The sequence below is a fragment of the Rattus rattus genome, chromosome 4 (genome assembly GCF_011064425.1).
Source record: "Rattus rattus isolate New Zealand chromosome 4, Rrattus_CSIRO_v1, whole genome shotgun sequence".
NCBI classification, from domain to species: Eukaryota; Metazoa; Chordata; class Mammalia; order Rodentia; family Muridae; genus Rattus; species Rattus rattus.
Genome location: NC_046157.1, coordinates 16,718,483 through 16,739,447, shown reverse-complemented (window position 1 = coordinate 16,739,447; position 20,965 = coordinate 16,718,483). Strand labels below are relative to the sequence as shown.

General features: G+C 53.8%; 1 protein-coding gene across 1 annotated transcript; it reads right to left on the bottom strand.

The window, feature by feature from the left end:
* Positions 1 to 1,805: 1,805 nt before the first annotated feature.
* On the bottom strand, positions 1,806 to 20,364 carry Meltf (melanotransferrin). Its single transcript, XM_032900078.1, has 15 exons — positions 20,218 to 20,364; positions 18,195 to 18,294; positions 16,276 to 16,458; positions 15,144 to 15,300; positions 13,941 to 14,008; positions 11,607 to 11,794; positions 10,851 to 11,031; positions 10,124 to 10,275; positions 8,494 to 8,590; positions 7,545 to 7,739; positions 6,698 to 6,854; positions 6,533 to 6,600; positions 4,627 to 4,814; positions 2,768 to 2,966; positions 1,806 to 2,215 (listed from the first exon to the last, which is right to left on the bottom strand). Exons 1-15 carry the CDS (start codon positions 20,359 to 20,361, stop codon positions 2,136 to 2,138), a joined length of 2,157 nt encoding a protein of 718 aa, XP_032755969.1. The 5' UTR covers positions 20,362 to 20,364; the 3' UTR covers positions 1,806 to 2,135.
* Between the last annotated feature and the right edge of the window lie 601 nt (positions 20,365 to 20,965).

Genomic DNA, 20,965 nt, shown 5'->3' with positions numbered 1-20,965 from the left:
CATCCAGTCCCCAGAGAAGCGGACACCCAAGAGGCTGAGGGGGTGGTGGCAGCTGGCATGAGCCAGGGATGGGGACAGTTAAGGCATTGCGGGGGCCAGAGAACCGGTCCAGATGGGGAACCGAATGGAGGCCGGGATGGCTGGAGTGCAGAGTGGTCCCTGACTCTCGATCTCAGCCAATGGGGCTCTAAATGAAAATGCGTCATCGTGGGTGAGGCAGAGCAGGGGCCTGAAGCAGGTAGGTTTCTGAGCATCGAAGAAAACAAGCTGAGTCAGGTGGCAGACAGTTTCCAGCAGGATCCAGGCCTCTGCGTATGCAGGGATATTTGGCTTTATTTAAAAAGAAACCAATGTCTTTCTTTAGCACTAACACGGCAGTGGCCCATGGCAATCAGACGTCATTTACACAGCGCTCTGGAAAATCACACCTGGAAGGCACACGGCGCAGACATCACACTTTGGGCAGCACGGCCGCCCACACACAGTACACTTCTCACTGTGAAAGTCCTCAGATCAGGGAAGAATGGATGGCTGTGTACTGAGAGGAGGGGCTTGCTCTCCGAAGCAGCATGGTGACCGAGATTCCTCAGGACTGTGTGACTCTGGCTGGGACACTGCCAGGCCTTCTCTACTGGTAGCCATGTATGGATCTGTCCCGGCACCCACAGGTGGGGGCGAGCCACTGGGAACCTGGCCTGTCATCAGCATCCTGAGGCCCCCCACACAGACCAAGACGAAAATAACTCCAGGCCCACGCTGCTTCCAGTGTGCTGACGAGGGCTGCTTGATCCTATTTCCTCCCCGTTTTATTTATTAGTTTTAAAGGAACACGATTTGGAGTAAGAGCTGGTAGCTTTGGAAAACTTTTTCTGGTTCTCGAGAGAACAATGGCAAAATGGCGGAGAAGAGGCTCTTCCCTAGGCCTTGGCTCTCACAGCTCTTGGGAACCAGGGACCCTCTCCAAAGATGCAACCGGTCAACACACGCAAGGTCAGGGGAAGACAGGGTTCTTCCCAATCCCTTGGCTCCGTGGTGTGTCCTAAAGCCCAGTTCATGAAAGGCTCTTATTTTGGGTTAACTCATGCTTCTTCAGACAAGCAGATATGCTCACACAGAGATAAGGGACGTGTGTACATGTGCGTGCTGTGTGCGCGTGTGCGCGTGCGTGCATGTGTGCGTGCATGTGTGTGTGTGTGCGCGTGCATGTGCCTGTGCGTGTGTGTTGATTGTGGGAAGGGGTATATGAGGCAGAGAGAAAGGTAATGTTGAGATGAGATCAGGAGAGCAAACAGTAGATTCTAGGCGACAGTTTCATTGTGCAGTGAGGTCCAGGCAGGGCAGGGCAAGTCCTGTTTGAGGCAGGAGCTGTTAAGCAGGATAGTTCTCTCCCTGCATCAAGTTCCTCACCCATTAACATTCTTACTGGGAGGGGCACTTCCGTCCTCTGAGGATTTTTGGAGACTTCACCCCCTCAGTACAGCTCTGGCTTTCCTCCCATCCCAGTCTGGCAAAATCTGTTGTCCAGTGGGCTGGGGTCCTTGGTTGGTGTCACAGAAGTCAATGGCAAAAGCTGATGTGCTCGGCAACCCTGCTCTTCCGAGGGCGTGGCCTGAGCCTTGGTGAGCAAGTGTCCACAGGAGAGTGCGTGGGGTGGGGCAGCAAGAGCAGGGGCTGCTGGCTGGTAGTGGGTCAAGGAGGTTGGTGTTGCGCTCCTTCCTTGGCACTCCCCCCACCACGTGACCCGTTCAGAGGCTGGAAGCAGCTCCACGGTTGCCATGGCAACCAGCCCCCCCCTCTTCCCCCCAACCCCCCAGCCAGCCGGGAGGTTCCAGGTGGGAGGGAGGCACAGGTTCGCTGCAGGCGCCACCAGTGTGGGAGGAGTGACTGGGCTGTTCGCCAGTCGCCTCAGGTACTGAGGGCTCCGGCAGGTGGGAAGACTTGGCCTTAACGATCATCCTGATTCTAGAAATTTCTCTTTGGGTTAGAATCGCACATCGGAGGGTTGTGCGTGTGAATTCTCACCTTGCCTCTCGCATCGCATCTCGCGCTCTCCTGCAGGGTTAGCTGATTTCCTGGTTTCTTGGGTTGGATTCTGTAGCTTTTCCTGGGCAGGGCGTGGCCTGACGCAGCCACCTTCAGAGAACTCGCGGGAGGAGGCCTGCAGCCAGGGCCAGCAGGAGCAGGGCCGGTGGGGGGACTCGGTGCACCGCGGCCCCTGGGGGTGGAGGGGTGGGGGGGATGACAGGTAGTTAAGGCTGGAAGCACCGGGCCTGTGGGCGGCAGGCTTGGTGCTCACACACAGGCAGCGCTATTTCTGTGTACTCTGCTAGCTCCAGACTCCTTTCTACCCCGACAATCTTGCCTTTCCCTGGGTCTTTACATATGTATTCCCTTCCAAATTCTACTGCATGCATATTTATGTCGTTACCTCAGATCCACTAAAGACTATCATTTCAACTTTTATGTTCATGATCCCAGTCGATTCGGGTCCTGCCTCAATTATCTGCAAGCCTCCCTGTTTGGACCTGGGAGGCTTCACCTTGACAGTCCCACCCCCCACCCCCCACCCCCGGAGCTGAGGACCGAACCCACTGAGCTAAATTCCCAACCCCGACAGTTTTTGAAATAGGAACCTCTGCTTCACTCAGGCCCGGGATATCCATCAACTTCCTCAGAGTTTTGATTCCAAACTCCTTCATCCCAACGATTCTGGGGTGTCCCAGGGCCCTTTGAACGGGTATCTCAAGCGCTGGCACACCAGGCCTACCTGCACCCGAGCACTGCTGAGATAGCATCCCCTCCAGAGCAACCACGTAGTCAGGACCCAGCCAGTCCAGATACGTGGTTTTCTCCCGGACGGGCACTGCTCGGACCGTAGCATCTTTGAAAAGCAGATCTTGGCTGTGGTATTTGGAGGAGTCAAACATTTGGAAACCGTTCTTGTTGTGGTCGTCTCCAAATAGGTCCTGGAAAGGTCAAAAGCAACTGCTGCTGTGTCTAGGCTTACAGAACCTCAGTGGGGTCCCAGAGAGCAAGCACTTCAGGGCTCCGAGTCTTTCATGGAAGCCACCCACTTAGCCTCTGTCATAAGGAGTCTGGGAAAAGATTTGCATGGAGGCGCCATCCAAAGACACCCAGAAATGTCCCACCGGACCAGTTCTTGAATGAAGAACTGAAGCAGGAGACATATAGCAAGAAGGACGTGGAAATGGGAGTCGGTGTGGACGCAAGGACTAAGGGCTTGGCTAGGCTTGCGCAGCCCATCTCAGCCTTTTTGGCAATGCTTTCTCACCATTTTTATGGGCGTCCTTCCCAGAGAGCCAAAGCAAGCTCAGAGGCTTATGTACTGTCACCAGGGAGTTGACGGTGTCATCTCTAAGCCCCCTCAGTGTCACAGGGGTGACGCCACTTCCTTCCCTGATGGGAATCCTTGCACCAAGTGTGCTTTGGACAGCCCCAAACAGCCAGAGGGAGGAGCGACATAATACCAGAACATCTCCATAACCTAATACCCCCACACCGCCAAGCCAGGCGTGGTGGCCTGCTCCTACAGTCCCAGGGTGCAGGAAGCTGAGGCAGAAGGATTGAGAGTTGGAGGACCACTTGGGATATAGATAACGCTGTGAACAAAGGTCGTCTAGAAAATATGCATAGCGTGTGCCCACCGTTAGGTAGTGATCAAGGGGAAAGGACGACGTGGCCATGGCCTTCATCCTTTTTGGAGGGGACTTGTAGGTTCTCCTGAACTCATCAACTCTTTCAGAAAAATATACACCCACACAGTATTCTTCCCCATTTAACTAGAGCGTGAGGGACCAGTCGGGGGGAGCCATGGGTTGAAGGAGTTGCTCCTGGAAGAGACTGACTGTCAGGGGAATGAGCAGAGCACGTATCATTTCAGTTTAGGAACAGTCCGGCGGCTCCGCTAGTCTATAGTTCTGGTGGCCAAAGGAGGTTGAATTCAGCCTAATCAATGGAGTTGGAAGGGGAGCCAGCAACATGGGGGATCTGAGAGACAGAGGAGATGGTGTTTCAAAGAGAAGGGGTTTGAGGCTCAGGAGAAGAGAGCTGTGGTGTGAGGTCAGGTGCAGTGAGGCCCTAGAAAGTGACCCTTGGAGTCAGCAATGTGGGTCATGGTGTCCCTTGACAAGAGCGTTTTCAGGGAGGTAGTAAGGACTGTCTGGAGTGGTGCTATCCCCAAGAGAGACCAGGAGAAGAACCGATGGTCTGAGCATGGAGCCAGCTTAAGGAGTTTTACCTTCCAAGGGAGTGGAGGAGCAAACTCCAGGGAGGGGCTCTGGGTTCGAGCTCCTGGGCCACCCACCAATAACAGCCGTGTCAAGGGGTGGGGTTGCAACTCTCAGAGATGCCAGGCCAGGAGGGTTAGTTTGCCCTTGTGGCTGGTGAAGCAGCTGTTTATATGTTGCTGGGAATGATGGCCCAGCTGAGAAGGAACGTTAATGTAGGAGACAGAGGGATGATTGCTGGGAGAATGTCCTGGCTGGAATGAAAACCAAACAATGCCCCCTAGCCTCCTCAGTTTCTTGTGAATTCTGCTCCAGGTAGGCGGAAGCCACCTTGGGGCCTGGACCTGCCCCTCCCTGAAGTCACTGTAGCTTGACTCACCTGGGCCTTGTCCAGAAGTCCGTACACAGTGAAAATGTTGGTGTCTGGATGAACCATGACAGCATGGGATGGCATTTGTGCCAGGTTGCAAGCTTGGAACTGGTCTACCTCAGCCCGGGCCCCATTGGGGCACAGTAGTTCATAGTCTTGCCACCTGAGGTGAGAAGCCCAGGGCTCAGGATTGTGACCTGAGGGACAGTATGGGGTGGGAAGAAGGGGGAGAGAAATTCGTGAGAGCCTTCACTGGGACGAGGTGGTAATGTCTGGGCATATCCCAAGCGCTGTGGTTGAATGTGACACTGAGGACTCAGTATGACAGGCATGGGTTGCAGCCCCTGCCTATGACACAGGGTGGGGGTGAGGTGGGGGACTGTCACCTCCACTTTACAACGCTTTACAGTTACAAAACCAGGGAGGGCTCTTAAGAAAATCGTTTTTGAGACAGGCTCTTGCAATATGGCCTAAGCTGGCCTCGAACTATGATCCTCCTGCCTCAGCCTGCAGAGTGCCAGATCTTGATATCTTTATGGTTCCCTCCCGTCTCCCTGAGCAAGAATTCCCATCTGTGGCTTATGTATGCCCTTGAATCTAGGCATGGGGTGACTCTGAAAGCTAAGTTCTCAAAAGGTAGAGGATGTGACATCAGCCATGTGTGTAAGGCACAGTCCCAAGGGCACTGTCTGTGAAGAAGCTCACTCTAACTCTTGGGTGGAGACGAGACGGGAGTATGCATTTTCTTGCTGGGGACCGAACCCAGGGCTTTGTGGTTGCTAGGCAAGCATTCTACCACTGAGCTAAATCCCCAACCCCCGGGAGTATGCATTTTCAAGCAGCATGCGGTGATGTTGACGCTGGTGACTGCTCTCAGTGCTTCCCAAGAAAAGCTACTCCTGGGACTCAGTCACATCATCTTTGTCACTCAGTCTCCCTTTCCAGAGGGAATGCCAGGTGGGTCCCACATAGAGCCAAAGACACTAAAGGGCCCTGGGAGTCACGAGTGTCATGGCATGTGATCTCCCACTGCCTTCTCCAACACACTACCAGGCTTGGGGAACCAGGCCAGCTCCCTTCTCTAGAGGGTGGGCTCTATGGTTCTGGGTGGGAGGTTGGGCAGGGAGGCTGGGTTATGTCTCTAGCTCTGTTGGGACCATGTCCTGTGACCTCAGTGACCTCTGAGCACTGCATATCAGATCTGAGTTTTAACTACTGAGTTTTCCCCTCAGTGTCTAATTCCTCCCTGCTCTGGGCTGCAGCTGTGCCCTTTGTGGTATCTCTGGAAAGACAGCATGAAGAAAGGGCAAAGACAACTGAGTGTGGGTTTTTGGAATGTCAAAGCCAGGGCACAGCAGGGCAGACAGAAGCGCTAACGCTAAGGTGCCGTGGGCACGGACTCCAGCTTTAACACAGACGTGGCTTCTCCACTTGAGTGGGTGCGGGGCGGAAGCCGAGAGGTTCTGTATGCTTTGGGGAACCTGAGTGTCTGGGCTTGGGACGGTGACTGCAGGAAACACAATCCTTTGTGTGATAAACCTGGCTGGGCCCTGCCTTGGGGAGACTTGAGTGGAGTTCCCTGCCCAGGGTGCTGACCTGCTTCTGACCAGTGATCAGAGAAGAGAGCCCACAGGTCTCAGGGCCCCGTAAATACCCGCAGACCCGCCGAGACGCAGGTGTCACACTGCAGCAGGACATGAATGTGAATTCTGTCCCCAAAATCTGTAAGAACAGATTGTGGCTCCTGGGGGGAGGGGGCGCTGAGCTCATGGGGTTAGAGGGTTCCAGACTCAGCTTCTCTTGACTGCTGCTCAGACTCTAAACCCAGCAACACCCCGTGCCTGGATTGCTCTGGAGACCTCAAACCCTCACCCCCACTCTTGCTTTTTGCTCCAACCCAAGCTCCCTTGTGTACCATTTGTGTTCTCAAAGACAGTCGTGTGCTTGAGGAAGGCAACGTCCCCTGCATTCTCCACAAGGCACCTGTCACACAAAGAGGGTAGGCTAGCCGTCAGAAGGACAGTCCTGCTGCAGGCCCAGGCTAGAAGACCACCCCTGTGCCACAGCTGCCACCAAGTACCTGAAGGCCCCACTGTAGCCGTAGTATCTCTCCTGGCTGCTGCCCACACACTTGTTGCGGCCCTTCTCGTCTCCCACGCAGAGCGCGCACAGCGAGGAAGGGTAGTTCTTAGGGTTGTTTACAGGCACACAGCTGGCATTGAAGAACTCGCTCACCGCTGGGGCAGGGTGGAAAAGATGGGGTGAGGGATCAGTAGAAAGAGGAAGGAGATGGGCAGGCTGCGTCGCCATCCCCACCTTCCCACAGGCCTTGGCCTGAAGTTCCTCAGGGATGGGGAGGTCATAATCTTATGATGTAGTCTCCCTATTAGAGCAACTGCCTGCTGTCGGGAGAGAGAATGGCCAATTCTAGTGCTTTCTGTGCGCTTCAAGATAAGAAAAACTGTTTATTTTTCTCTGAGTTATCAGCCAGGAGAGGTGTGTGGCCAGTCAACTCGAGGACCTCACTGGCTTTGGACCGTGAGAACTCGGGGAGAGCTTTGCGTGAAACGTGTGTGGTGGGCAACTAGCAAACCTTTCTTATTCTATCCCTGTCTTAGCACTTAGATATTTGGGCACAAAAGTGCATATCGAGCTACTTTCCAATGAGGTTTGCAGATGCCCTGGGGCTGCTAGGCATGGGGACAACCCAGGCCCATTCTTGTTGTTCAGTGTAAATGCTAGTAATTGAGGGAACGGAACACCTAGACATATCATGAAGCTATGGGGGTGGGGATATCTCCTAGGACCATGTCAAGAACAGGTGACCTGTTAGGGTTGTTTCACAAGGCCCCCAGCCCTCAGAGCTGACCACCTCCCCCATCAGATCCCAGAGAGCTTCAGGATCCGTGTCCCTCAGAGGGAGATACCTGTGAGCACATCACAGTCCTTGGGCCGGATGAAGCCCCGCTGGATGAGGGAGCCTATGGGCACCTCCCAGCCCGCAGGGCTGCCCAAGCCTGGGTGGCAGGAACGCTTGCTGCGAAGCTCGTCCAGGGTGAAGGAGTAGGAGCTGTCCCGCCTCACCACAGCCACCACAAAGTAGGAATTACTCCTGTCCTCCTCTGCAGGGAGATGAACATCTTGAAAGGGACCCCTTATCAGAGCTCGATTCATGCCTCAACTGTCCCCTCCTATTTGAGAGCTGTGCTGTCTCATCTTGGGGTTGCGTAAGCCCAGGCTGATGTCCCGGGGTCTCCAGGGGGCAGCTGGTGTCTCCACTCTTCACCTGGAACACCCCAGGAGCCCTCACCCATGGCCTTCCTCACACCCAGTTGCTATTTTTTTCTCTCTCTCTATGAGAGGAAAGCAGGCACAGCTGAGACCTGCAGACACATTCTCAAAGCCCGGAGATTTCTCATCGCCAAGCGGAAGGGACTAAATGTCCTAAGGTCTATCCTTAAGAGGACAAAGTCAAGCCCAAACCACTGAGGTGTGAATGAGTTCACAAGCAGAGGGCTCCACACATCATGTCAGGGAGAGGGCAAGGTCACCCTTGCAAACTGTGGGGTGGTCTCTGTGTATAGCCTGGGTTGGCTAGGAAGAAGGGCTTTTAGAGTTGTTAAGGAGTTTGAAAGTTAGAAGACAGGGCTCTGCGAAGACTAGAACAATTCCTTGCCCCTGTCCAGAAAGTCTGTAGACGGTTTGAGTTATGCAAATTGCACAGATGGGTAACTGAGGCCTGGGGTGGGAGGGGCTGGCTTCTCACCAGGAGGCTGGCAGAGTGCTCCAGACAGGCACGGAAGCCCAGTTGGAAGTTCTTAGACAGCTTTAGAGTTACAAAAGAATCAGCTACCAGGCAGGGACAGGTATACGCACCAGCATACAGCTCCCCAGCCGCCGGAACCAGGCCATACGCCTTTCCTGCCCTGTAAATGTCTTCGCCCCTCAGAGTCACAGCATCGATGTGCCCAGCCTGCAGGGAGCAGAGGGGGGCCCAATATGGCAGGAATCCCTGAAGGTGGCAGGGCTCAGCCCTTCGTGTGCCCAGCCTCTCTTCCTTTGGGAGTCACCCCAGTTGGGAGAACTCCATTCTGTCCCTACCCTATCCCTTTCTGCATTTGTGAAGATGCCAGGCGCAGCGGTTGCTGAAAGGCTAAGGGCAGCCAATACAGGTGGGGGCACCCAGCTCCCGGCAGCTTCTCCAGCTTTCCAAGCGTGGCTGCTGAGATTTTCCCACATCCTTCCTTTGCACAGCACCGTTCTTGCCCTACTGTGTGGTCCCCAGGGACTGCCATCCCCCAGAGGCCTGAGGTCTATCAGCACTCTTCTGTGGGTAGCACACTTCAGGGACAAAACACAGCTGCAATGGTGGACTGGCCCAGAGATTAAAAGGTGACAGCCCTGGGGCCTCAGGATTCCCAGGAACAGGCTGTACGAAGAAAAGGCAGCAGGCAGCTCTTAGAACACACTGGACCTCTCCAGGTCACCTACACCCCACCCCGCTCGCTCATTCTAAAGCTGTTTGACCCTAGCCTGGGGGTTGTGTGGTAATAAAGCCACAAGTATGACAAACCACAAGAAAGGGGCCAGACTGGGGAAAGAGGGGTCCAGGCGCCCTGAGGGCACCCTGTAGCTGTGGTGTGGGCAACAGGTAGAGGTGTTTGTCCCAGTGGGTGCATCTCTAAGGCTTTCTCCTCACTCAGAGAGGCTTTCTGACACCTTCGGTGATACCAATGAGGATACAGAGGCTAAACCCGTAGACCCAGTCCCAGTCACTGTGTAATTCAGTGAAGGAAGTGGGCGCCCTACTGGACGACATCTCCAGAGCCTGGGATGCCAGGACTATGGTCTGCCTGGCTTCTTGTTGGGTTTCTGAGGGTGGCTGGGAAGGCTCTGCTCCTCTCTCCACAGGTCTGGGTGCCTCCTTTCAATCATGTGAAGACTGTGCAAGGTGGCATTCAGAAAGAGCTACCCAGAAATAGACCAGTCTGCCGGGCATCAGGGAATAGACACCCTCTCCTCCCAGCCTCCCTTTGCCAGGAGAAAGAACTGAATGGGATGGAGCAAAGGCTAGAGTTTTCCTCCTGGATTAGTGGGTGTCTTAGCAAGTGCTCAGGGAAAAGACCAAAATCAAACGCAGTGAAAAGAGATTCCAAGCATCCTTTCTATCCCTTCATACGTAGGACGCATAGTCTTCCTAGATTCCTCTTAAATTCCTATTTTGTGCAATAGATCCTCAAACACTGTGAGATCTATTTCTAAGGGTGAGTGGCCATGAGAAACGTCTAGCAAATGGTGATTCCCCCACTCGCACCATGTATGGGGGAAACAGGTTCAGAAGGGAGAAGGGACTTTCTTGGACCGAAGGTCTGTCCTCAGCCAGCTATGGTCTTTCCTCCTGCCTTCCTCTGTGAGTTTGCCATAGGACCCTCTCCAGCCCTGACCACAGAGGCGTGAGAGGTGGGGATTATACAAGGTGCCCCCTCCCCAGCCCACAGCAGCGTACCTGGATCTGCTGCATGCAGTGCTCAGGGGACTCGGCTGACACACACTGGATCTCTGGCTTCAGACTCTGGCGGCTGAAGGCCACAGCCATATCGCCACACTTCTGGATCTCGGGCACCGACAACACACACCAGCGCAGGTAGTGGGGCAGCCCTGTGGAGGGTGCACACGGGGGCTAGTACACCAACAGGAAGCCTTTCAAATCAGGGCTCGGGGAAATTCTGGGTCTTCTTAGCCATGTGCCCAGGATATGTTATTCACCCATTTCCTTGTATGGAAAGCTGAGACCCTTGAGGCAGACTGGCTGCTGTGTGTTGAACTTGGTCTCACATTCTATTTCCCTGGGTGTAGGTGGGAGATATGTAGGGATGAGGGCTGGAGGCAGGAAGCCCACTTACAGGCTACTGTAATAATCCAGGGACGAGATAACCCCTAGGCCCGTAAGGTGAAGGAGGAGGAGCGGGAGGTGTGGAATGATAGTTCTACAACAGGCTCCAAAGACCTGCGTCCCAGACCCTGGAGAGTCTCGCAGGGTTCCACAGACCTCACTATAGGATTGCTTCCCCTCCACACCTCCAAGCAGCAAGGTAACAGGTTCTCCAGGGGCCACAGGGTACATAGCAGACTGCCTGCATAGGTGTTCTGCCCTAGCAAGCCTCATAGAGAATCCCACCATCTTAGATCCAGGCAGAGACGCAGCCGGCAAGGGCAGGCACAGGAAGACTCACGGTTGGGATCACAGAGCAGCCCCTTCATGGCATGCAGGTATTCCTGGCCCAGCCAGGACTCATAGTTCTGTGTGGCAATGGGCACGAGCTCTAAGGTGGAGTCTTTGAACAGCAAGTTCTTCTGGCCGTAGGCTTTGGAGCTGAACATCTGGAAGGTGCTGTCTTCGTGGCTGAACAGAAGCTGCACATCAAGGGTAAAAACCAGGGTGGCGAGGCTGCTGCGGGCCACGTCCCCTTCCTCCAGAGTCTATCACCTGTAACTCCTCCTTGTGACCTCAGGCCAGGTGCCTGCTCTGCTGCTTCTCCACAGGACCTTCCCTGCTCCTCTGTTCCCCCCACCTCTACCTCATCAGCCCCCACCATTAGATCACAGGGCTTGCAGTCCAGATGTAGACGGTCATAAGCCCCAGTGATGGCTGGGCAGTGGCTGACATTGCAGGGTCTCTACAAAACGCTGTTCGCCACAGTCAGCCAAGGGCACAGTTGCTCTCTTATTTGCTCATTAACTGTGGTTTTGATTCTCAGAGGCACACGTAGGAAGGGCTTCTACTGAGGAGTGCTGAGACTGAGGCATGCCCATGCTCTGGCTATCCCCCTGCCCTGCCAGCTTGTAAAATACCCACTTCTCATGCTCTCACACTGACCTCGGCTGATGGCCCCATCTGGGTCTGTTCCAGATCGAGCCCTTTTGAACCTTCGTCCTGAGCCCTCACCCCGAGGCCCCAGGGTTATTTAGAGCACAGCTTTCCGCCTCACCTGGCCTTCGTTGAGCAGCCGGAATATGAGGCCTCCGTCCATGTCATCCCTGACCACCACAGCATGAGCAGGCACCTTGGCCAAGTGGCATCGTCTCCACTCAGTGATGTCAGCCCGGCTGCCATCCCTGCAGAGTAGCTGGAAGTCCTGTGACATCAGGGCCTTGCCCCAGGAAGGCAGGGTTTTCCCTGGAAGGTAGGAACTGGGGAGTCAGCTCCTGCATTCATGGGGGGTGGTGGTGGAAGGGGTCTGGAGGAGGCTGGGTATTTTGGTGGTGGGACCTAGCACTCATGCGGGGAGCTGTACACCCCGCCTTTTCTGTATACGTTCTCCCTTTCTCCAGTTTATGTTAAGGTGGATTTGAGGGAGTGTGCCATAATACAGCACACAAATATGGCTACCTAAGGATGGTAAGAGTAAGACTAGAGCTCCTTTGGATGAGGGAGTTAAATGTAGCAAAGAGGCAGGTTGTAGGGGCAGGGGGCCAGGTGCGGGGGAGAGGGTGCATGGTGCAGGGGCAAGGGGTAGGTGTAGGTGTAGAGGAGAGGGTGCAGGCTACAGGGTCAGGGTGCAGAAGGCACAGCGAATCACCTCTGACAGACTCTCCTCAGAACTGTGGCCCCAAACTTTGCCCAAAGCTCTAAACATTACTATTTTGGTTTATTCTCCCTGATGGTCATTTTTCTAACCCACTCATGCTACAATGTTGATTAAAAAACAAGGTAGAATATAAATTTTACATCTATCATGTGTGTGGGTATTTAGCATGCGTGTATGTCTATGTACCACGTGTGTACCAGGTACCCACTGAGGCCAGAAAAGGGCATCAGATCCCTGGAAGCAGAGTTATAGATTGACACAAGGCACCATATGGGTGCTGGGAGTTAAACCCAGGTTCTCTGGAAGAGCAGTGATCTCTACGGTCCCTGAGACTCACTATGTAGCCTCAGTGGGTCTGGAACTTGCTATGAAGACCAAGCTGGGCTGTAGTTCCTGAGTGATGGATTGAAGGCCTGCACCAGCCTGCCTGGCTTGGTTTCCTTCTTTCTTTCTTTTTTAAATGCTGAAGTGCTGAGTGTTGGACAGTGTTTACATAATTAAACCTGGCATGTCTTTGGCCAATTATTTAAAACACGAAGAGAAGGAAGAGCAGGCTGTGGCGGCAGCTGGACATACCTACAACCCTAGCACTTGTTGCGCTGAAAGGTTTATAATCTAGACTACACTTTCTTTTTTTTTTCTTTTTCTTTTTTCTTTTCAGAGCTGGGGACCGAACCCAGGGCCTTGCACTTGCTAGGCAAGCGCTCTACCACTGAGCTAAATCCCCAACCCCTAGACTACACTTTCATTTATTTATTTGTTTGTTTGTTTGTTTTGTATAACTAACCTCCCAGTGTGTATTCAGGATATTTCGTTTTTGTAGGGCTGACAATTCTTTCTGCTTTAAGACCCCCATTTTAGGGCTGGAGAGGTGGCTCAGCGATTAAGAGCACTGACTGCTCTTCCAGAGGTCCTGAATTCAATTCCCAGCAACCACATGGTGGCTCACAACCATCTGTAATGGAATCTGATGCCCTCTTCTGGTGCGTCTGAGGACGGCTACAAGGTACTCATATATAATAAATTTAAAAAAAGACCCCCATTTTAGAAATAAACAAAACGACTCCCCAAACCCAGACAACCATAAAACCAAGAAATGCAACCAAAAGCAAAGAGGGTAAGGCTCGCACATGCTAACCAGGCAGAGTTGGTGGGAGAAAGCTAAATCTTGCCGCACATAATCTCAATTTGAGATTAGGAGGAAAAGCTGCCTACTGATCTTCAGGTTCCACACGGAGGGACTGTTCCAGCTACGCAGGTAATCCTAGCACTTGCCTGCAATCCTCCTGCCTCGGCCACCCAAGGGCTGGGATTACAAGCACGTGGCACTATCTGCCTGAGAGTTCTAAAGGTCAGCTACTAAAAAAGTTAAAAACAAAACCAACAAGAGAAACCATACTAGAACAACCCTTCTAAAGCAAGACTGTCCAGGGAAAGGCCAGGTCACAGGGGAAATGCCAGGAAGGGACAGGACAGCCTGCGGCGTCTAGCGTGGGGCTTGCAGACTTGAGTAGACAGGGCCAGAACCCAATGCTACACAATTAGAGCAGAGCCTTGCTTGCCCCGACCCTCGCCGCACCAAGCAGGACTGCCGATGGTGAGACCGGCCTTAGCTCGGTTGGTAGACTGTGGGACTTGTCCAGAGTTCCCCCAAGGAGACTCAGAGCAGCGCTGGACCACAGTGCTGCAAACCATTTGGGGTCAACCTGGGCAGCTGAGCCCGACCCTCCTCACCATCAGTGTTCTCCAGCACTGTGCTGTGCTTCACGAAGGCCACGTCACCGGCTCCTTCCGCCAGGCACCTGTGTAGGAGAAGCTGTGAGCCCGGGCGGGGCATGACCCCCACTACTGCCGCTCCATCCCGCCTGACCCTGCTCCGGCCTTCAATCCCTCCTATCTTCTACCCTGGGGGCTTGAGTAGCGCTGTAGCGGGTGACCCTAGGGGGTCTATTTTACAGTTCTGCAGTTCTTGGGCCTGCTCCCAGATGGTTGGCTGTGTGGCTTTGCCAGGTTGTAGACTCATCCTAGCCATCGTGTGTCCTGTGGGCCAGGAAGGTAGGCAGGGTGGGGCTTCTCTGAGAATTTGGGGTCTCTTACAGTCGGTGCAAGTTCCGTGCTGCCTCCCTTGGCCTCCTTCGGCAATCCAAAGTCCAGACAACCCAAGGTATTTTGAAGAGGGTTCTGATACAGGGGACTGGACTAGAAGGCTTCTCATGCCGTACCCAAATATTCCAAGTTAAAAAAAAACCAGCGACTTTCATATATTCTCCCAATATGGGAGGCAGGTTGGGAACTACTGGGTAATGGGACTTCTTGGGTCCCCACAGACAGAAAATTAGCAGACTGGACTGGCGTGGGGGTTGATATCAGAATGGAGGCCTCGGAGGGCACAAAGTAGAAGGGGCAGGGACATGGGGAAGCCAGGGACATCGGGAAGCCAGGGACATGAGGAAGTAGTAAGGACTTCTGTGGTCAAAACCATGTTTCCTGGCCACCAATAAGCCTCCCACCCTGGGTGTGGACTGACTGACTGCTACAGGGACTGGGAACCCTCCTGGAGACATGGGATTAGACACGAGCCCTTGAGACTCTTCAGTCATGGAAGACTAATGTGCCTGTCAGGACCAGCATAGAGAAAGGCCAGCTCTGGTGTCCAGTAACATCTCACCGCCCTCCCAGATGCTCAAACATCAGAATGGGGACCCAGGAGCAGCCTGAGATGGCTTTTTCCATTCTCCTTGGTCAGAGACTTCCCTTTTCTAAATCCACCAAACTTGTTGACTTTGTGAGCAAATTCAGCCTGGCCCCTTCCCGTCTCATGTTTATAAACGAGCACAGTTCTGCACAAAGGGCTCTTTGATGCCCTGCAGCCCACAACCACTTCCCTGCACCCCTTGGGTTCTCTTGCTGCACCCTGCCTCCCCCAGTCCCCCTCACCGGAAGGCTCCACTGTAGTCATAGTATCTCTCTAGGGGACTCTTGTCACACACATTGTGTCCAGAAGAGTCACCACGGCAGAGGCGACAGAGGGACTCGGAATGGCTGGTTTCTCCTGCTCCAGGAACACAGCTGCCCCCAAAATAATCGCCAACGGCTGTGGGAGGAGCAAAGAGAGGTCACTGACCCCACCCTGGAGAGTCAAGAACGGCACGAGCCCAGTCACCAACTTTCAGAGTCAAGTGAAGAAACTGGGAGACTGGGTCACATCAGTGTTCCCAGACTGGGACCCGGGTGGGGCTGTTGCTGCGGCTGAGAAAAAGTTTTCTCTAAATGTCTTCACAGGACAACTGAATGTGAACTGGATTCTGTTCTCACTGTAGAGTTCATTTTGAAACCAGGGGCCAGCAATCTTACCAAAAGACGGGGAGGGGTTGGAGAAGCCGCCTGGGCAGTTAAGCCTCTGAACTGCAATTTTCGTGGAGTTTGCTTTGTTTTCTCTTTCCTTCATTAGTAAGGCTCCAGAAACACGTTTCCACAAATGCTTGCCCTCATGACTGGTATTTGGCCACCCTGAGAGGTTACGGATTTAGGATATCCCCGGTCGTCAGTTACACCATGGCTAAACCCACAGTCACTTGGGGGTTTTTATGGGTGAATTCAGCAGCTTGTCTGGGTCCTGAAAATGTAGTTCTCTCCCGAGAGCTCGGGATACATGTCTAGACAGAAACCACCCTCAGCAGCCCACACCAGGTCGATCTCTTCTTGGTCCTGTTCCTATAACTGTGATTGGGTCTTGCACCAGGCTGTGTTGCTTGGGACAAGGGAATAAGCTAGCCTGAGTCCTGCTCTGTAGTAGCCAATCAGCAGAGTAGAGGGCGTGGCTTCGTTGGTGTCAGTCAAGGAGGCTCCTGAAGGAGGTGGGGCTTTGCAGGTTCCCAGGGGGCCGGGAGGGAGCGGGTGAGAGGAAGGGAGGGATGGAGGGAGGGAGAGACAGAGAGAGATAGAGACACACACACACATACACACACAGAGAGAGACAGAGACAGAGACAGAGAGACAGAGACAGACAGAGAGACAGACAGAGAGACAGAGAGAGGAGCTGGCTTCAAGCTGGTCCTGAAGTTCTCACCTTTGAGCACATCGCAGCCCATCACTGACAGATGGCCAGTCTCTACGAGGTAGCCGACAGGCACGTTCCAGCCCACAGTCCGGTTAATGCCAGTGTGGCAGGACTTGACGCCCTTCAGGATGTTGATGGTCACATTGGAATTCCTCCTGACCACAGCCACCCCATAATAGGAAGTCCCAATGTCTAGGAGGCAAGAAGTGAGGGGTGAGGACAGCAAGGGCCGTGGGAGACGGTCTTCAGTGGAAGTGTGTGTCTGCGTGCGCATGCGTGTGCATGCGTGTCTGTGCATGTACAGATGAACACACACGTGTGCTTGGTTTTCCATCACTGACAGCTGAAAGGCAGGATCTATCTCACCACAAGATCCACCCCCACAATTTCCCTCCTCCTCCACCTCATGAACTTGGAGAGAGACAAGTAATTCATTCAACCGCTCCCGTTTTCTTTCTCAAGCCATCTGGCCATAGCTGGGTCTCCATTTGCTCAAGTCAGGGGCGCCTTCGGTTCCCAGAAGCACTTAGGAGAACTTGGAGGTTTGAAGGAGGGAGGGGCACCGTGGCTCTGGAGAGAGGATGGCTGAGGGAGAAGCCCAAGGTGCTCCCCGCAGTAGGACAAACTATGTCAAGGTGCTAAGCAGTGGGGACGGAAGTGAGGAGACACAGGGAGTGTGGTGTGACCTTAAGTCACTCAAGACCCCAAATAGCTCTCACTCTGGCTCTGCAGCTGCATGAGACCCCAGGGCCACTGTGGAGAAGGACCAATCAGAAAAGGCATAACAACTCCAGAGACTCTCCTCCTCCTTGCCTCCTCTCTTACACACTGTGTGGTCATGGGACAATCAGAGCGCACTTGGGTTTGAGAAAATAAAACGGCGGCCTCTCTTGTTAGTTTCTAGAGCCATCAAGGCCTCATCCAAGCTCTGCCCCATCAGCCTCCCCTCTGCCCTCCTCTGGAGGCTCCCTGGCACCTCTTTCTCTTGGCTTTTGTCCTTCATAGCCCTTGCCCTGTGAGGAACTGGGCTTTGGGGTGCATGTTGGGTCTCTAACTCTTGCCTTTGGATCAGGGCTTCCCAACCAGGGAACAGGTTAACCAGGGGGCAGTAGGTGCTCAATGGGGTGCTGAGTTAACCCCTATGCTAGGGGCCAGTGATCCAGGGCTGTTGGTGGCCTTCAAGGAAAGACTCCCTGTGCTGGACTATGTTCTGTGCCATGGGACTGTCACAAATTCAATTAGCAACCAGCCGGAGGGTGAAGAGGCTGGGCAGAGGCTCCATTTGGGGTCAGTAAGGCAAAGGGATCAGGCCTTAGGCTCATGGAGGTGAATCAGAGCTTTAGTGACAGTTCAGAGGCCTTTGCAAAGATAGGAGGGGCCCGGGAGCGCACGAGAGGACTGCATTGCTGACCACAGAGGCTGGGCCTTGGATGAGCTGAGGAAGACAGACGGAGCGGGTCCAGACAGGGACTCCAGCATGGAGGGTAAGTCTACTGGGAGACATGGGTTGGGGTGAGGAGCCTGCTCCAGCTGTGGTGTTTCCGCTGGGTTCTGCTCTCACCCCTCCCCTCCCCATCCCCGCCCCCCACAAGCTGCCTCTGATAGGGGCACTGAAGTAAGTGTATATCTGGGCGCCTTGGTCACCAGGCACCTGCCTATTGGATTCCACCTAACTCTGCCCCAGGCCGGGTACTGCCCCTTAGTAGGGACAAAAGCGGGGGTGGTGTTGTCGGGCCACCCAGGGAAAACAAACTCAGCTTCCAAGTCCCTGGTTCCCCCACCTAAAGGCTTCAAGTGAGAACGAGGGGGTTTTCCGGCTGGACCCCCAGAAGTGTTCTATGGAGCTAATGACCAGCTAGGGCTCCAGGGTCACATGCCAGCTGACTTCTGTGAGGGAACTTTGCTTCTTCCCGCCCCTGACCCCTTACCTTGGTCATAGACTTCACCCACCACTGGCTTCAGGCCATACTCCTTGCCAGCCTGATAGATGGCTCCTCCATCCAGGGTGATGGCATCCGCTTTTCGGTCCTAATGGAGAATGAAGGTAAGTCAGTCCACTCAGCCAGCACTCCGTGCGTGACACCCATAGGCAGCCAGAGCCCCTCAAGACGAGTGGGAGGGCTACATGGCCCACTTCATCTGGCCCAGGAGCCTGGCCTTGGCCTTGCTCTAAGGGTCCAGGGCTTCCTTTATCAGGCCAAGAGCTCACGCTGCTGTGGTAACCTGTGCTCTTTAAGAAGTCAGTTGTTGGCTGGAGAGATGGCTCAGTGGTTAAGAGCGCTGACTGTTCTTCCAGAGGTCCTGAGTTCAAATCCCAGCAACCACATGGTGGCTCACAACCATCTGTAATGGGATCTGATGCCCTCTTCTGATATGTCTGAAGAGAGTGACATTGTATTTACATACATAGAATAACACATTTAAAAAAAAAGAAGTCAGTTGTTCATTTTACAGGATCATGACTGATGTGCCCAGTGAGGAACCAGTAGGTACAAAATGAAGCTATAGCAGAAAGGTGTCTCTTCACGGTGACGTTCTCAGCTTCTCGCCCCAGTCCCTAGCCAGTCTCCCGCCAAGATAGCTCATGACGGAGAAAGCTGAGAGGAACTGTCACTCCTTGCTGCCTTCTGCCCTCAGAGAGGGTTGGCCCCACTAGATGATTAGTTTGCAGAGGCCTCCCTGGGGCCAGACTGCAATGGAGACCCAGTACCTGTTCCGTGGTGCCTACCGTTCGCCATCCCGTCCTGCTGAGAATGGTTAGTACTAATTTTTTTTTTTTCCGGGAGCTGAGGACCAAACCCAGGGCCTTGTGCTTGCTAGGCAAGCGCTCTACCACTGAGCTAAATCCCCAAACCCCTTGGTTAGTACTAATTTAACAGGTCTCCCATCACCCACACTTGCCTTCCCACCTCAGTTTCTCAGGGCTCTGAAATGAGGGTCTCCTCCTGGACCTTACAAATCTCATTCTGGAAAGTTCCACGCAGTGAGCGACCACTATGGGACATTACGTCACTGCATTGTCTAGGTTTTTTTTTTTTTTTTAAACTTCCCTTGAACTTGACACAAGCTAGAGTCATCTGAGAAGGGGAAAACTTTGCCATCAGATTGGCTTGGGGAGCATTTTCCTGATTGGTGGTTGATATGGAAGGGCCAGCCCAGGGTGGGCGGGGCCATCCCTGGGCTGGGGTTGTATAAGAGGGCAAACTGAGCGAGGCCAAGAGGAGCAAGCTAGTGAGCCGCATTCCTCCATGGTGTCTGCTTCAGTTCCTGACACGAGGTTTCTGCCTTTAGCTGCTGCTCTGTCTTCCTTTCATAATGGACTGGAAGCTGTAAGCTTCCAGGTTGCTTTTGGTCATGGTGTTTATCGCAGCAGTAGAAAACCAAGCTAGGCCTGGGAGGTGGTGGCACATGCTTTTAATCCCAGCACTGAGGAGACAGAGGTGGGGGTGGGGGTCCATCTCTGAGTTCAAGGCCAGCCTGGTCCACAGAGTACGTTTCAAGACAGACAGGGTTACAAAGAAAAAATCCTGTCTTTAAACCAAAATGAATAAATAAATAAATAAATAAATAAATAAATAAATAAATAAATAAATGGAAAAGCCAGCAAGCAAGGACTGTCACTACGACTTGCTCTCTCCCCCACGAGGGGGTAGCATCCTTGTCCTCATCCTAGAAGGGCCATTGTGCAAGTGAAGTCCCACCAGGGGTTTTTCCACTTCCTCCTTCCGCCCCTGGTGCCCATCTGGACTACAGCCCCTCCTCACCTCCCATTTGGCAGGAAAAGTTCAGGCGTTTGCTGCTAGGGAAACTCGGGAGGAGATTGTATCGACCAACCCTGGCAGAGGAACGTGGCCTCTTTCCCAGTGAATAGGCCCGTTGTGCATTCCTCCTGAGTCAGAGCCCTCTTGTCTGGGCCAGGGGTGGGGAACAGTCAGAAGGGAGAGGCCTCACCTTGATGAGCTGGACACAGTGGTCAGTGGAGGTGCCCTGGACGCAGAGGAGGGAGGGCTGAATTCCAGCTCCCTGGAAAGCTTTGCTCATGTCCTTGCATTTCTGCTGTTCCGGGTCTGAGATGGTACACCACTGCACCTCCATCACACAGAGGACTGCGGGGCAGGACAGCGTTTCCTCACGTAGCCCGCCTACCCACCATGCCACCGTGACCCCACCAGCCTATATGGCCAGTCCCCTGACACACAGCCTTGCATTCCCAAGTCAAGGCAGTCAGACAGAGGCAGGGTAAATCTGTGCTATGGGCTCCAACCACAGAGCATAGTTTTGCAGATGGGTGGCTCATACCCTAGCCCACCACAGGGCAGTGGAAAGTCCCTGTCGAAGAGTGAGCACTGTCCCCAAATCTCAACAGGGGGTGATGGCCAGCAAATTCCTGTCTCTTTCTCAATGGTGCTGTCCCAGATCCCACCCCAGCTGTGTCCACCTAAGAACTAGGCTTCATACAGAGGGAATAACTGTGGTGCCCTGACATCTGCGTTGGGGCAGAGTCAGAGGCCCCTGTGCACAAGCAAGGGAGGCTGAGGGATGGGTAGGTGGTTCAGGTTTCTGCTCCTGTAACTGGTGATGTCAGGAGACTTAGCAGGTCAGACCCCACCTTCAGTTAGAAGACAACATATGCAGAGCTGGACACACAGGTCCTATGTGTAGGCTTCCTTCTGCTCCCCTTGACCTGACCAGGTCAGAG